Source organism: Fusarium oxysporum, chromosome II (assembly GCF_013085055.1).
Source record: "Fusarium oxysporum Fo47 chromosome II, complete sequence".
Lineage (NCBI taxonomy): Eukaryota > Fungi > Ascomycota > Sordariomycetes > Hypocreales > Nectriaceae > Fusarium > Fusarium oxysporum.
Window position 1 is genome coordinate 4,314,100 of NC_072841.1, and position 15,803 is coordinate 4,329,902.

Consider the following 15,803-nt stretch of genomic DNA (forward strand, 5'->3'; position numbering starts at 1 on the left):
GTTTTGGGGAATAGAGAGCAACTAATCTAGACGGGATATCTTCTCTGAAATCTCCAAGCGCTGAAACATACCAACATGAGGCATACCCTCTTCCCACCAGGTGCCCATCTCCTCATCTATCTCAAATCCCCATTTCTTCCAAAGCTGTACCACCTGCTTCTGCGCGTGGACGCAGACGAGTCCTGACCACTGGGGAATCACCATGACATCTCCGACTGGATTGAGATGTTCGAGGCCGACTTCTTTGATGTTGGGATTGAAGTATGACGGGTGAGCTTTCAGCCAGCTGAGCACTGTATTAACGAGAAGTCCAGAGATGCCATGTCCTCGGAACTCTTTGATCACTGCCAGTCGTCCTAGTTTTACATACGGCTCTTGGCCATTGTGGAATGTCGTCTTCCGGTCTTTGATATATGGCTTGATCCCCGACGATGCCTTCATCTTCTTGTGCCCATTCTTGTGTCCATTCTGGCTACCATTATCGTCTTGGAGAATCCCATTCCAGTATTTACCCCCGTCCTCTGGGTGTGGGTCGTGAGGAAACGGTACCAGTCTGATGGTTCCGATCGGTGTTGAGCGTGTCGAGCTCTTCCGAGGTTGTATCACATTTCCCTCTTCATTGCGAACCTCCAGCTCTTCGACCTTGTTGACGCTGGCGTAGACAACCCAGTGGCACGAACGAGGATCATCGTCATCAACTTCATTCTCGGCCGGAACATTTTGCTCCTTAACAAAGACTTGCTCGCGAACTTCCATGGCATCCAGGAAAGTCTGTGAAATCGACGATGGCTGCTCCTCGAGAGGCGCTCCGCGTTTGTATCCGTCAAGCTTGCTAGGCTCGAGGAGACTGATGAACGGTGTCCCCATTTTGCTTGTTTCTTTGTTGTAGCTCGGTATATTCTTTGGTATGATTTGAAGGTAGCACTTGATCAACGTATGGCTAAATTGTAAGATCGGTGAAGGTGGTAATTGTGGGAAATGTCTCTGCAGCGTGCAGACGAAATGACATGAATGCGTCGAGATGACAGAACACCAAGTGTATTGCAAGCGCAAGACTAAAAGGTAAGGCAGGTGATGCAGGCACCTATGAATTGTTGCAGCTGAGTTCGGCTAATTTGAGGAAGGGATAATAAGAATTTAAAAAAAAAAAAATCGAGAAGTCGATCTCAAAGATGGCGGCGTGGTTGATAGTAATCTCAGATACACTCATCAAATATGATGTCAATCCACAGCGCGGGGGTCATAGCAAAACCGAGCTATGTGCGGCGAATCAATCCTGAAGTTGAGTAGGTAGTTTCACTGATAACATCTATGGCCGAAAACAAACGTGGATTGCCGATTGGTTTAAAATGGCAAACGTACCGTGCATCTGCTCGCCACTTCAGGGTATCTTTGAATTGTGCGAGAGGGTTTTACAGCGATTACCAGAGGTCATCACCACATTCTGTTGTTTTGGGTGGACCCCTGCTTGAGCTTAACTAACACGCAGAGAATCTATTTCGACGATAAAAGGCCCACATGCTTGTTCCGTCAACGGCCCACCGTATTTCGTGAGTGTCGTTGGCTGTTTCATTGGTGTGAAGAAGCTTCTCACTGGCAGGTTGCTTTCCGATACTTGTAATTGGATGGGTAGAAAGAGTGGCGAACAACCATCACATTAACAACAACGCAGGGTCAATTATGAGGCAACAACATGTAGTTCTTTGAGAGGATATTCGTTATGCGAATACCGACTTATGCTGTCGATTAACACGTGTGTATTAGGAATCTGTCAGATTAGAGGCTTTGAACCGTTGTCAATCCCCTTTCAGCACATCTCTTGCACACATGAGAATCTGCGTGAGGTTTCAGACAGCTGCCTTGTCCAGATTTGACTCAAAGCTTCCGTCCTTGAAGGGGACGTTGGCACTGCCGAAGTCAGTGTTTGTCAAAGCTGTACGAGCCGCAGCGGTCAAACTCTCCCAGGCAATCAGCGGCTGCTGGCCACCTTGGTCGTTGGTGAAGATCATTTGGTGATTGGTGGGCCAGATGGCAGTATAGCCCACTAAGGGACTGTTTCCGGAGAATGTACCAGAAGTTCTCTTGTCATATCCTCCATGTTGAGAAACTGCCATGCCAACAACTGTAGCACTTGTGCTTTCACCAGACAGCCATATCACCGCGTTTTCCCAGTCATGGCGATGTCCTAGTCCGGGAGAGGGTGAATCCTTTGGCATATACCAAGAATACATAATGCCGTAGCGGCCATTGTAAGTCCCGCCTCGTACGTAGACCTGGCCGGGACTGCTACTGCAACCTCCATTAGATGAGCCACTCGTGGCTAGGCCTCCACTAACAACGAAGTTAGCCCCAGTCCAAGGACATCTAAACTTAACATACCCAGTGTTTCCATTACTATCAACCGCGGGGAACGGCACACATCCGTTGAAGACCTTGAGGTAAGGCTTGTACTTCAGATAGAGTGAGCCAGCTGTATTGGATGGAACTGTTTGCGGAAACCCAACGACAGCATCGTGGTTAATAACAGCACGACGCTCGATAGGTGATGCAAGGATGCCAGAAGCAAGGGCAAGGCCCGATAGAAGTTGAGTAATGAGCACCATCTTGCTAGCGGGAGTCAGTATTCAGTGGCAGATGATATAAGGGGGTAGGCATACTTGGAAGTGGACAATATATCAGGTATGTGGCGGTAGCTCTGGCCTGGTGATCAAAGACTCGGAGGTCAATATTTCAGCTGGGAAACTGCCAACTTATAGTTGGCCGTTCTTGGACCTCCGCCTGAGATACTACGTTAAACCGCAGGGCCTATGATGGCACGAGGCTGTATGAGAACATTGAATTGGCGGGTTATATAGAAATCCCCGGTCGTAGCGTGGACGTTGTGCTTTGGGCTGCCTTATTGGGAATTATGGCCGAACGCATAGTCTTGGAGAGAAGCTTGCAGTGTGGGGGTTTGCTCTGATTATGAGGTGAATGGGCTATGGTGTTATTTGTGAGTTGATTCAGTAAGGCGCTAGAATAAGACTCAAGAACGTTCAGAAGATAAGTGAGTTGACTATCCTCTTCTGCAAGTTGGAACGATTGCCCTGACATAACATGCGAAGTCAGAAGTTTCATGGGGTGTTGTCATGGTGTATCTCTAAGGTGGTTGGTTCCCCATCCTAATTTGTCTGAGTACCGACGATCAGAAGCCCGTGGTGTAGTAAAGGATCTGATTGGGGATAGATCAACTTGACGTGGTTGTCAGGTGGGTGTTTGCCCCCGGCGGTTCTCCTCTTAAGGACATGGGTCTTGATATTATTCAATGGTCGACTGCCGATAATAGAGGAACTACCCGGCGGCTGTACTTAAACACCCCGGCAATTCCAATATCTATCTTTTTGCTGCTATTGGGATTTAAACCCTTCGCTACTACGGATCCGATGGCATCATTGACGTTTCTTTAAGTCCGAGGACGCTCGAAGAAACGCGTGTTGAATGAATGCAGGGCTGCATAGGTACTCATACATGAGGTAAATACACCCGTCAGGCTTGGTATTTGAACCTGAGTCGGCAGTCATAAACCAATAGTTAATCCCCAGTTTAAACCACTGCTTTTTCACTGATTTCACTTTATCTGTTCTCGTACGCAAGGTTGAGGCAGATGAACCTTATATGATTTTGGATTCTGCGATGATGGCCTGCTATAGGGGTCTCACTGTTTAAGCCTTTGTAGAAAAGTTAAAAAGCTCGATGGCCTCGTACAAGGCTGACGGCAAGGGAAAAAAAAAAAAAAAACCAATAGTTAATAAAGAGCAAAGGCACAACTCGCCACACCTGATAGCTACAGTCATATACATGCTGTCGCTAAACAAATTTGTCAAGCTCTGTATTACTGGACCCAGCATGTAGAGGTGTTCAGAGTTCTGTAGAGACTGGTCCAGGGTAACTGAGTATATCAAACTTGAGTATTTCTTCTTCCACATATCACACATGTAATGAAGACATGCAATGAAGCTTCGATCTCGAACGGAAATTCCTTCCAACTAGAAATAGCAGTTTGTGTCGCTGTAGTTTCAAGCTCCATTGAAATTGTGTGTATTGGCATGATTGAGTCATTGCGAACATGTTGATATCACACCTGACAAAGGCCGTTATGTTTTGAATACCCACTATCCTGGGTGCAACGTGTTTAAATAAAAAGATGAAGACGAGCAGCTTCACTGGGTAAATAGCTCGTCCTGATTTGACTAAGTTTTCAGAGTAAGCAGCTATGAATGTTTTAGATGCTTGTGGTGGCACTGAATCTACGATACCAAAGTCACGCCTCTTTGTAAACCATAAGCCACTCATGCAGGATGAGGTTAACCGTGGTACATAGCTGAGTTTTGAGCCTAATGCAGGGTTGACGCAAGGATGGTATAAAGCATTCTCACCACGGATCTGAGTTCCGTGGGTTGTCTCAGAATTGGAGGCTTAAAATTCCAACATGGCAGGGTAGTTGTTCACTTTGGGTCATCGGGTTACCCTCGAAGAGAGAGTTCGCTCAAACTGGTTTGACGCTCTGGCAGAAGGTGGGTGAAGTATTGGTGTCTTTGTACCACCGAAAATATGATTCCGGTTATGTCCGGCCAGTTGGTTGCTGGCGGTTGGTTGGCCCTTTGAGGCTATCATGTAAGACAGGGCATTCCTTTGATCAAAGTCGGTGGCTTGAATATCACACGATGCAATAGCAGTCTGGCTGTCTGGGCAGGCAGTGGAACCCGAATAAAGCAAGGGCATCAAATCTGCACGATGATTCATGCTGATGATAGACCAAGGGCCAGAGGTTGGGAATGTTAATGCGAACCCTGCATATAGATGGAGATAGATGCGTAAGGTACTAGACGATTTGTACGCGGGCCGTCGATGAGAGTGGGTTATACTGGCACGAGCCAACTCGATAACCGGGCACATTTCGCATTTCGTCTGATCTGAATATTTATCGTATTAGAATTTGCACGGATTCGTAGAAGCTTTTAGGTTGCTGAGGATGTCGTCTCATTAATGTTACCTTGGTGGTGTGTAAGACGGCGCCCATGCAGCGTGAGCAAAATGGGCAAAGAGGGCTGCAGGTCTCCAGGGGAGCGGTACGTTGATGTTAATGGCTAATTCCGCCCCGTTTCTTTTCTTCACGTCTAGAATCTCGAGTTGCATCTAATCCCCAAATTCATGGGTTGTCGATCCACAACCTCATTAACTTGCAGCACATACCGCAGACACTAGTGGAGACGGGATGGAATTGAGATTGGGCATGATCCTAGAAGCTCAAAAAGCAATTATTCTTCACATCTGTTAGACCAGTACATTGAGATCCATATATGCAGTAAGAGATATGTTGGTACTGTTACAGACCTTGACTAGAGCCGGCGCATTCTGTCCCCTCCCGAGGCCTGGAACGGTATCATGCTAGCCCTTGTAGCCCAACTTTCTTGACTCTTTTAGCACATAACGATCCATCTCAACGTTGGTTTCATCACTTGTGCCATTTAGCACTTTACCCTTTCAATCCAACAATAGCAACTCTCTCTTATTGTCCCCTTCTCTTCTGGCAATTCTTTGACGTTCCTTTTGCCCTTTTTGGCGACCCTGTCTTGCCTATTCCATTCGCAGCCTACGCTCGAACCAACATCCATCCATATTCATCCCGCGAAAAGGCTGAGGCCACCCCTCGATCTAGAACCCTTGCCAAAACCCGCCGCAAGCTATTTCGCGTTTGCTCAGGGGGTTCGAATTTGATTTGAGCGACCTGCCAACCAAACTGAACAGCTCACTCAGCAACAACGCTCGTTTTGGATCAACTCGGCGCATTCGAACAAAAATCGACTAACCACGAGCCAAACCCTCGCTATCTTGTGCCTGTGCCTACGCCTGTTCAACGCCATATCATATCCTGTCCTTCTCGGAACTGCGCTGCAGGGACCAATTTCGAGATCCATGAGCCCGCGATTGATTAACGGGGCACACGTTTAACGACAGCTCCTGGCACTGCGCTCCCGATATCTGAATTCTTGATGAGTTCAGTAGTGCAACAAAGACCAACCGCCCTACTCATAACCTCCTGACCCGACCTTCTCTCGAACCGTTAAAGCTTATACCCACCTCTTGCCGCTGCCGACCCCCAGCTGCGAAACCTCCAACTATACGCCAGCTCTGGCGGCTGTGAACTCTTCGATAAGCTGCACCAGTCCCCTACGATATTCAATGCCCTGGCAGCCTCTTCCCCGCATCGCGTTCGCCGTCGCGACCTACCCTTTCCCAGCTTCGAGTCCCGCCGACCTTCCCCTCGAGATTGGCGATGAGCTCTACATTATCGAAGAGACACCAGACGGCAACTGGCTGCGCGGCTACCTCGTAGCGCCTCCCAGTCTGCTGGCTGGCCTGACTTCTGTCAAGGGCCAGACACTCGAGGCGCGTGTGTTCAGCGGAATTTTCCCACGAAGCTGTGTTGAGGTTCGCGAGATGCTAGGAGAGCCCGAAGAGGGTGATGAAAACGAAGATGCAGCAAGCGATGGCCCAGCTTTGGATGGTGATATGCCTCGCGCGAGTGATAGTGCCAAGAGTGGTGTGACGAACATTTCAGCGCGCAAGAGCCGAAAAGATGGAAATAGGTCAACGATCTCGAGCAAAGGCAGAACGCCCTTCAAGGAACTTCCCAATGGCACCCTGGGAAGCCTATCAATACCCGTGGATAGAGATCCCAACGCTCCACGCCCTGCTGCACCCGTACCAATGCTCAAGATCGGAGACGAGACACCAACTTCGCTATCGGAACCCTTAATAGACGAGATCGCCTCATGTCTTCGAGAATGGCATTCCACCAACCTCCATGAGCTCCTACTCTCCCGACAATATAGTCGACTGGATCAACTTTCTCAGCTTATTACAGGCCTCAACTTACATCGGCAACAGTTTCTGTATAACGTTCTTACTGCACACGAATACGATCGTTTACGTGAAAGGACCGTCTGGGACTTGGTTAGGGTGAATAAATTATGTGGAGGTGAAGTTATTGTGCGAGACCCTGAAGCTCGGGGAAGGGTCTTAACAGCCGACGATTGTATTGTCAAAGTCACCAAGTTGCAGTCTGTGATGAGTCTATTGGATGAGCCCCCACAGTCCCTTGTCGAATTGACTGCTTTACACCATCTCATGGTCGACATCAAGGGCTTCGCCGGTGCCTCGATTGAAGAGACCTCACTGGTTTTTTACCTCGTCAGCAAACCTCAATATGGTCAGCCTACTACTCTTTCAGAAGGATTTACAGTAAAAATCCCTGCCGGGGGCACAATCGTCAACCTGGCCAAGCATGCCCAGACGAAGACTCTTTTCACAGATTTATCCTCACAAGACGTGGGCGATGTTCCTTCAGCAGAAACAGAGCTCTTCCTGGTTGTCAAAGTGCTAGCATCTCAGCAGATTATACCCTCTCAGCCTCTCTCGCGCTCAGGCACCGGTCCAACGGCTCCATACTCGAGGGACAACATGAAACCGACATCTTCAGGCGGAATGAAGTCAACAAGACGGAGCCTCATGTGGGGTGGTAAGAGCTCAAGATCTGGCATTTCAAGAGGGTCACCTGTGACACGGATGGACGCCGTTGCCGAGCAAAATGACGAACGACTTTCAACAAGCGGCGCCGAAAGTCGAGAAGGCACCGGACCTCCAAGTACAGCAGGCTCAAAAACTGGCAGCCCGCCAGATGGAGTGCAGATTGCGGATCGCACAATCGGCCTTGGTGTTCTAAGATTAAATCCAATCATGAAGCAAGATGACGAGGTCGAACATCTTGTTAATATCTGGTCGACATCTTCGAGGCATGCAGGCGAAAAGGATGCTGGTGATGATTGGGATCCGCTGGTCAAGGAATTATTGGACAGCCCTTCTGGACACTATGAAAAGTCCCGAAGGGGTGAGCGATTGCAGCTTCAGCTCAAGAGTTTTAATCACTCAGACGCTGACATCCTCATAAAATCCACTCCAACGATGCTCTCAGGCGTGACAAAGACAAGCAAGATGGGATTCTCCGGAGCCCCTACAAGACCTCGCTCTGACATCTACTTAACCTTAACTGACGCTGCCCTGGGAAAACAGAACCTGCTGTCTCGATTTGGTGGTAGCGCAACGGCCATGCCCTCTAGTGTTCATGGAAACAACCTCCAGATAACCCTCGAGGTTAGAAAGACCTCCGGAGAGCGAATTGAGAACTGTATCTTTGCCTCCTCCAACACAGAAGCTTTGAGCACATTCAAATCGATAGCTACGGAACGAGGAGAGCCCTGGAATCAGACACTGCGTCTTGCTCTGGCCCCTAACGAAGTCCCACAAGCTCATGTTGTCATGTTTGTTTCTGATATGCCCAACCCCCCATTTGCCATTGGTCACATGCCGTTGTGGGACCAGGGGGCATTCATAAGGGATGGTTTACACGGTCTGCTGCTTTATAAGATAGATGAGCATACCTCTACCGCACAACCTGGGCCAACTGGAAAAGGCGGGTATCTGTCGCTCTCGTGGAGCCCGCAAGGCAAAGATGACCATCCTGCGGAAGTCACTGGCCCCCTCGCTGTGCTCCGTATCGATACCTATCTCTGCAGCACAAGGTTCTCACAGGACAGAGTGATCCTAGGACTCTTGAAGTGGCGAGACCTTCAGCGAGAGGAGGTTCCAGGTGTACTTAGGCAACTCATTTTTGTGCCTGAAATCGAAGTGGTTAAGCTGCTCAGCGATGTGCTTGATGGTCTATTCGGAATCCTCGTGGAGTACTCCGGAAGTCATGAATTTGAGGATCTTGTCTTCACTGCCTTGGTCAGAGTATTAGGCATTGTACATGACCGAAGATTCAACCTAGGCCCATTGGTTGATCAGTATGCCGAGAACCAATTCAATTACCCCTTTGCGACTCCATGTCTAATGCGATCTTTTACACGACTCCTTCAGAACCCAACAGAGCCCGAGACCGCCCGAAAGCTGCGTGCTACTTTCAAGGTTGTCAGGCACATCCTTAAATTTATCACACATGCTAGAACCCAGCAGAAGGAGAAAGAAGCTGGCATCGGTATCACATCCAACACCACCGGTTTTACACGCGAGCTCCGCGCCATCTTTAAGGCTCTTGACGCGATGATGCGCAACTCTGCCCCTGCACTTGTTGGAACCCAGACGCTCGCCGTCCAGCATTTCCACACATGGCTACCAGAACTTGCTGGGTTGCTGACCACAGAGGAAATATTGCATATTGCCATTGACTTTATGGACTCGTGCACAGACGTCAAGGGCAAACTTGTTCTGTATAAGCTTGTCCTGATTATCAATTATGGCAAGCTGGACTTATTTGCCCACCCTGACCAAAAATTAGCCCTCAGCACCAACACTGTTCGATGGATCACTCCTCACTGGGGTCATTCTGAAGAGGTGACCGACCAATGGAGAGACCAGATCCGTCTATGCTGTTCTATATTGGCGAGCCAGATCGACTATCTCGGCTCAGAAATTCCGGACCACATTCCGAAAATAATCGATTCTTACCTGGCGATTCTTGCTGCTCCCCGCACGCCAAAAGACCGCCTTTCTCTTCTTTTCCCATCGTCCTACCCTTTCCCTACTAAACCTGTTAATGAAGACCTTCAGTTCGATGAAGCCTTGGTCGAGCTTTCTGCTATTTTGTCCGCAATATCTAATTCACCCTCAGGCATGCAACTGGAGCTTGCCGAGGACGACTTGACTACTCTATTAGAGAATCTTCTTAGGGTACACATGAGCATACTGAAGGGAGAAGCATATCCCCTGGGCTGGTTGAGTGTACACATACATCATCACAAATCGACTATGCGGACACTTGAGTATCTCGCTGGTACAATGCTAGAAGCTTTCCTTCCCGACCCAGAGGAAGCAGAGAGCTTTAATACTGAGCTATGGAAGCTCTTCTTTACCACACTCCTTAAACTCGTGGGCAGTACATCTCTCGCGTTAGAGACGTTCCCTGAGCAGAAGCGAAGAGCAGTGTGGAAGATTGCGGGGGATGTTCGAGAACATGGTGCTGAGCTCCTTCGTCGCACTTGGGAGGCGATCGGATGGGAGACTACTCCTGATGAACGAAGCCGATACAATCTCTCAAAGATGGGAGGATATCAAGTTCAATATGTACCGGCACTCGTTGGTCCTATCGTCGAGTTGTGCCTCAGCGTGCATGAAGGTCTCCGAAGAATGGCTGTCGAAGTGCTACAGACTATGATTGTCAGCGAATGGACCTTGAGCGAGGATCTATCGATCATTCAGACAGAGACAATCGATCGATTGGATCTGTTCTTCAAGGAGAAGCCTTTGACTGAGAGCACCCTCCAGAAACTGTTTATACCCGAGCTACTTGAACGTTTTGAGCCCTTGGCAGAAATTCCCGACGAACCGTTGTACACAGCTCTACGTGAGTTCGTTGGAACTATAGATGAGTTTCTCGACCTCCTGGTTGCAGTTCACAGTAGTGAGGATACTGGCGAAGCAACACATCTCATTAATCGTTTGCGGCTTATGGAATTCCTTCGCGATATGCAAAAGGAGGAGATCTTTGTTCGCTATGTGCACCAGCTTGCAGACCTGCAAGCCGAATTGCGGAACCACACAGAAGCTGGTTTGGCCCTACGGCTGCATGCTGATCTGTATGAGTGGGATCCGGCTAGCCAGACCTCTGCTCTGCCCGACCCGGAATTTCCGGCACAGACTCAGTTTGAGCGAAAAGAGAGACTCTACTTCGACATGATCAAATACTTTGAAGAGGGAGAGTCATGGAGCCATGCTTTGGCAGCATATAAAGAACTACAAACACAGTACGAGACCAACATCTTCGATTTCTCCAAGCTGGCCAGGACTGAACGAGCGATCGCAACGATATATGAGACCATCTCCAAAAGTGACAAACTCGTTCCCAAATACTTCAAGGTTGTCTACAAGGGACTTGGATTCCACGCTAACCTCAGAGACAAGGAGTATATATACGAGGGATCTCCAAGCGAACGCGCTTCCGCTTTTACAGACCGCATGCAAGAGCAGTATCCAGCTGCTCAAATTGTCACTGGGGGCGATGTTGATGACGTTGAAGGCCAGTTCCTGGTTATCTCAGCTGTCACTCCTCATCGCGACCTCAGCCATCATGTCTTCCAGCGCGCACGAGTGCCACAAGTAATTCGGGATTTTCTTTTATCATCTCATCCTCAGACCTTTTCTATCTCCACACGACGCAATACAAATGGCCCTGTTAAGGAGCACTCTGCCGAGAAACTAGTTTTCACAACTGCTGATGCTTTCCCTACTATACTTCGTCGCAGCGAAGTTGTTGACACGCAGGAAATTAGACTCAGCGCCCATGAGACAGCCTTGGAGCGGATTGTCCGCAAAACCCAAGAAATGACTGCCCTTGAGCATCGAGTTGCTGACGGTAACGGGGATCATGCTCAACTTCTTCTCGATGCAGTGAGCGTTTCTGTCAACCCAACTTCCGAAAGTAGTGTAGCCTGTTACCGCCAACTGCTGCCAGAGCCCAAGGAAGTTAACGATGATGCTGACGAGGATGAGGACCAGGAAGCATCAGAGGTAGAACTGACACCCCAAGACAGCGCTATTAAGATGGCACTCGTCGACCATGCTATCATGATCAAGAGGTGCCTTGCCATGTTCGCCCGAAGTCCCAATGAAATTCTCAACAGTAGATATGAGGAGCTTCATAGGTGTAAGTTGGACTTTAACCACAGGCTGTTTCAGACAACTAATTTCTTATAGTCTTTGAGAGTACATTTGCATCGGAAATCGCACACTTCACGCCTCCTCAGCCTCAACGCGAAATGGTTGCAACACCTTCTCCTACTTGGAGACGATCGTCTCGTTCTTCTGAGGCCAGCCCCAAACATAAGAATATTGGGGTTTCGGTGAACGGCGTTACCACAGAGGAAGCTTCAGTCATTAGGCCCGTCTCAAAACGAGGCACAAGACTCAGTTTCCTTGGTGGCAGCAAGAAGAAGGAACCCGAGTTGCCAACTGAGCCTGAGGAGCCCGCTGTTGACATTGAAACAGCGAGCAACCTGAGCCGCTCCTTAAGCCGAAGTCAAAGCAAAGAACACAACCGTCGGCATAGCTTTTTCCGCACTCAATCTCATGACGAGAAGCATCCTGAGTCTCCGGGAGGGTTTAACAGCCGAGGGAGCTTCGACCAGCAATTCGGTGGCGGCAACGAAAAGGCTGTCGAGAACAAGATCCCTAGCAAGAAGGGCAGTGTCCGCAAGAGATTCAGCATGCTAAAGCTTGGTCGCAAGGGCAGCAAAGGCAATGGCATGATGGGAAGTCTGGACGAGGAGTAGGACTACTTCCGGGCTTATTTTGGCCGCTACAACGTAGGGTTCGACAATAAGGCGTCCCGATACTGAGAGGACGAAGACTCTCCGAACACCGATATGAGACGGTGGAAACATGAACGGACCGACCTATACAGGTTCCTCTTATACCCTTCCTTTGTATTTCTGATTCTTTTATGAATGTTGTTCTACCTGAAAAGGGGGTTAGAGGGAAAGAAGATGTGTAATCACAACTAGAGCACCCAAGGTTGGATCACCTTGAGGACGGAGACGACGCGTGAACTAGGGAGAAAGGATGGATATACAATGTGCTGATACCTCGCTGCTCTCCTGACGACAAGCCGAGACGTGCTCTTTTCTTTTTTATATTTTGTTTTCTTCTGGCTTGTTTTCCCTCACTGATGTTGCCTGCTTCGCCACAAAAAGACCTCTTCGCATTCATTTGTTTCTTAACTTTTTTCGCAGACTATTTCCGTCATGTAAGCTTGGTGTTATGGATACCTAGGATATTATTTATGCCTAGTTATGGCAGGCCATAGGGAGCTGTGTGTGTGTGTGCTTGCAGCACACTTGTACAATTTACGTCTAGAGCCTGTGCGGCATCGAGACTTGATAATTCATTCTACTGTGTCTTGTGTGAACAGCCTGGGCCCCTGACTTGGGCTTATGTATAGAAAGTTTATCTTGATAGAATGATATCTTTATGGCAAGGACTCGTGCGAGGCACAACAATCAATGTCGTATTGGTTTCTTTGTTAAATACTAGGACACACATATCAGGTGCTCACACCAATCCTGTTATGGAGCCCAGTTTGTCTGCAAATAGACGACGTTAAGTTTCCCGGCCTGTAGCTGTCACCTTCCTATGTTTCCCAGGACATCTCTTGCCCCTTGCCATGAAGTAAACAGTCATGGGTTAGTCCCACGGTGTGCTGTCATTCCTAAACCATCATGCATCACCTCTCATTCGAAGAAAGATAGTTAACCTTCTTCTGAGGACTTCGACGCAAACAAATGCGAAATAAGTGTTCAATACCCATCGTCTTGGCAAGCTCGTCGCTGCTCCTCCTAACCCCAAGCTACCAAGATCTGTTGCTTCCTAACGACGATAGGACTCCTGAGGGCATCTCCTTGTCCGACCTGTCTCATATAAAAAGCTGGTACTACGGTGCACACACTGTGCAGTTTGTGGTACAAGTCTTCTTCGGAAGGTGGAGGGTCAAGTTTCTGCAGGTTGAATCCCTTCCTATTCTGCAGTACGTTCTTGCAGTCAAGCCTCATGAATGAGTCAATGAACCTGGGCGTTGGATGGAGTTCTCAACCAACACTGGTAAGAAAGGAATTTATGTCCAGATAGAAGTGGTTGGTTGAGATTTGCAATTTTTCGTATAATCTGATGGCGGCATACACAACAAGGCCGGTAAGGTCTTGGTAGCAACTGTGAAGATTCTCCTCCTGGGGGAAAATCCCGAGGATGTCGGAAAGCTGTACGGCCATCTCCTTAGCTTATCTTTGGCGAACTGGTTTAAACCGGGGACAACTGAGAAGGGTGTTGTATGCTTCAGCAGTCCATGTTCTCACGGTGAAATGGTCTGCACCATTGCTCGTGTTAACGGTCTCGAATTTTACGCACACATATCTCCATGCCTGTTTGTACATACCTCTCTTGGGCTCAACTGAGGCTCACATGTGGTCTTCGACAAAACTGATAGTCTGTACGCTGCGTGTTATGGCATCGTAGAGAACAGACCGAAAGACCCTAGCATGAAGATATCTTATTATCACGGATGTAACGATGTCCTCGTCAGTCTCTGGGAAATTCAGACCATTCATAAGATCCCGGTATTTTTCTTTTTTCTTTTTTTAGAACACTCTTGAATCTGTTGGCATCGGCTTTGCGCCTCTTCGCGTGGGTCAAGAAAGCATGAGCATCATCGTCACAGTCCTCTAGCCAGGGGTTCACGAGCTTCTGGACCCAGTCTTGAATTTGTTCAACCAGAGCATCGTAATCCTAAATTAACATTAGCAATTGTACACAAAGGTGTGTAGTCATTGGAAAACGGATCTCGTACCTGCCCAACCTCTTCGGGTGTCAGATCCTTGCGGTAGGGCTGGAGACTGAATATGTGGGACTGCGCATCGTTGAGTTGTTCTCTGAGTACATGGTTCTCCTCGGCCAGCTCTTAAGCCTTGCTCGCCAGGGTCATGTGGGAGCTCAATCTATGCTCCATGCTCACGACTTTCTTCGTAAGCCTGTCTGCCTTTTCATCAGCGATCTGTTTGTTCCCATTGAGTTCGGATAGCCTTTGCAGGAGATCTTCGACAAGATGATGATGAAGTTGAAGGTTTTCCTCTTAAGCGATGTTAGTGTGATGAGTGAAACTGTCGGTTTTTGAATCAACCAGTGAACCAAATGAGCCAACCTCCTCAGTCGTGAGCGATGGTTCAGCTTTTCTCAGCGACTGCGGCTGAGCCTCGCCAGGACTGCTGAGGAAATTGAAGATTTCTCTAGAGTGATGGAATTCCTTTTAGAGGATGTTGAGATGTACCCTTTCTAGTTCCAATATCTCGCTCATAGTACTCATGAGTCTTGGTTGTGCTAGGGCTTTCAGCGTCCCAGCTGCCGGGCATGATTCCAGATGACATGTTTCGAAGTTCCTTCTCTGGTGAAAGTGGCATGCATCGCCGTTCTCTCTGGCTGTGGTTTTGCGGAGTGGAACTTTCAGAGCCTGGATTGACCGGAGGCACGCAATTATTTCCTTCTTCGGTGCTTGTTTTGAGCCTGCTCGTTTCAATGAACTCGGTTGTAGGCACCAAAAGGGGAGAGTCAAGCTCAGAGTCGGGCGTTGGTAAGATGGTAAAGATAAGATGCTGTGTTGAATTGTAAATTTCTTATCAGAAGAATTGTAGAAGTCTAGCTACTAAGGATGCAAGGATCCATGGATGTAAGAAATAAGTAGAACAAAGGCCATGAACAAGCCCAATTGAGGGGCGGCTGCTGGACGCGTACTACCTTATTACGGCAAGCAAACGTGCGGGAATGCAGTGTAGCAATGAGCAATGAGCAAGCGAGGAAGTGTGGACAGGCGAGGTGCTTCAGTTTTCGGGTGCTTGCACGAAGTCTGCTTGACTCCAGTAGATACAACACAAGCCAGACCTCTACGATGGATGTTAGTAGCCACAAACGGTCTTCGGGCACGGTTAATCGGGGTGTCCGCATCTAATCTAACTGGCTTTGGATTATTGCTCAACTGTTTCACAACCTGTGTTCACCTCCCTTGTTTCTAAATGAAAAACCTTAGTACAGTTAGTTGCCTGGAGTTTCATGAAAACGACGCTCTCCCCTCATTACATTATATATCTTTGGTGATGTCTTCAAGCACTTATGGATCCAAAGCGAGACAGTTGGTATGATGTCGATGCTCGTCACTGGCAGATGTCAGT

The 15,803-nt window shown here is 48.5% G+C and overlaps 4 protein-coding genes across 4 annotated transcripts; 1 reads left to right on the forward strand and 3 right to left on the reverse strand.

The window, feature by feature from the left end:
• Positions 1-21: 21 nt before the first annotated feature.
• Positions 22-867, reverse strand: FOBCDRAFT_197461 (acyl-CoA N-acyltransferase; the record flags this gene model as incomplete). Its single annotated transcript, XM_031174505.2, has 1 exon — positions 22-867. The coding sequence occupies one exon, from the start codon at positions 865-867 to the stop codon at positions 22-24; it is 846 nt and encodes a 281-aa protein (XP_031051290.2).
• Positions 868-1,847: 980 nt separating this feature from the next.
• On the reverse strand, positions 1,848-2,603 carry FOBCDRAFT_269836 (necrosis inducing protein-domain-containing protein; the record flags this gene model as incomplete). The annotated part of the gene is made up of 2 exons (XM_031174506.2): positions 1,848-2,331; positions 2,380-2,603. The coding sequence occupies 2 exons, from the start codon at positions 2,601-2,603 to the stop codon at positions 1,848-1,850; spliced, it is 708 nt and encodes a 235-aa protein (XP_031051291.2).
• Positions 2,604-6,222: 3,619 nt separating this feature from the next.
• FOBCDRAFT_197463 (uncharacterized protein) lies at positions 6,223-12,365 on the forward strand (the record flags this gene model as incomplete). The annotated part of the gene is made up of 2 exons (XM_031174507.2): positions 6,223-11,740; positions 11,791-12,365. 2 exons carry the CDS (start codon positions 6,223-6,225, stop codon positions 12,363-12,365), a joined length of 6,093 nt encoding a protein of 2,030 aa, XP_031051292.2.
• Positions 12,366-14,163: 1,798 nt separating this feature from the next.
• Positions 14,164-15,579, reverse strand: FOBCDRAFT_197464 (uncharacterized protein; the record flags this gene model as incomplete). The annotated part of the gene is made up of 5 exons (XM_054703461.2): positions 14,164-14,370; positions 14,432-14,491; positions 14,597-14,712; positions 14,909-15,230; positions 15,370-15,579. The coding sequence occupies 5 exons, from the start codon at positions 15,577-15,579 to the stop codon at positions 14,164-14,166; spliced, it is 915 nt and encodes a 304-aa protein (XP_054559436.2).
• Between the last annotated feature and the right edge of the window lie 224 nt (positions 15,580-15,803).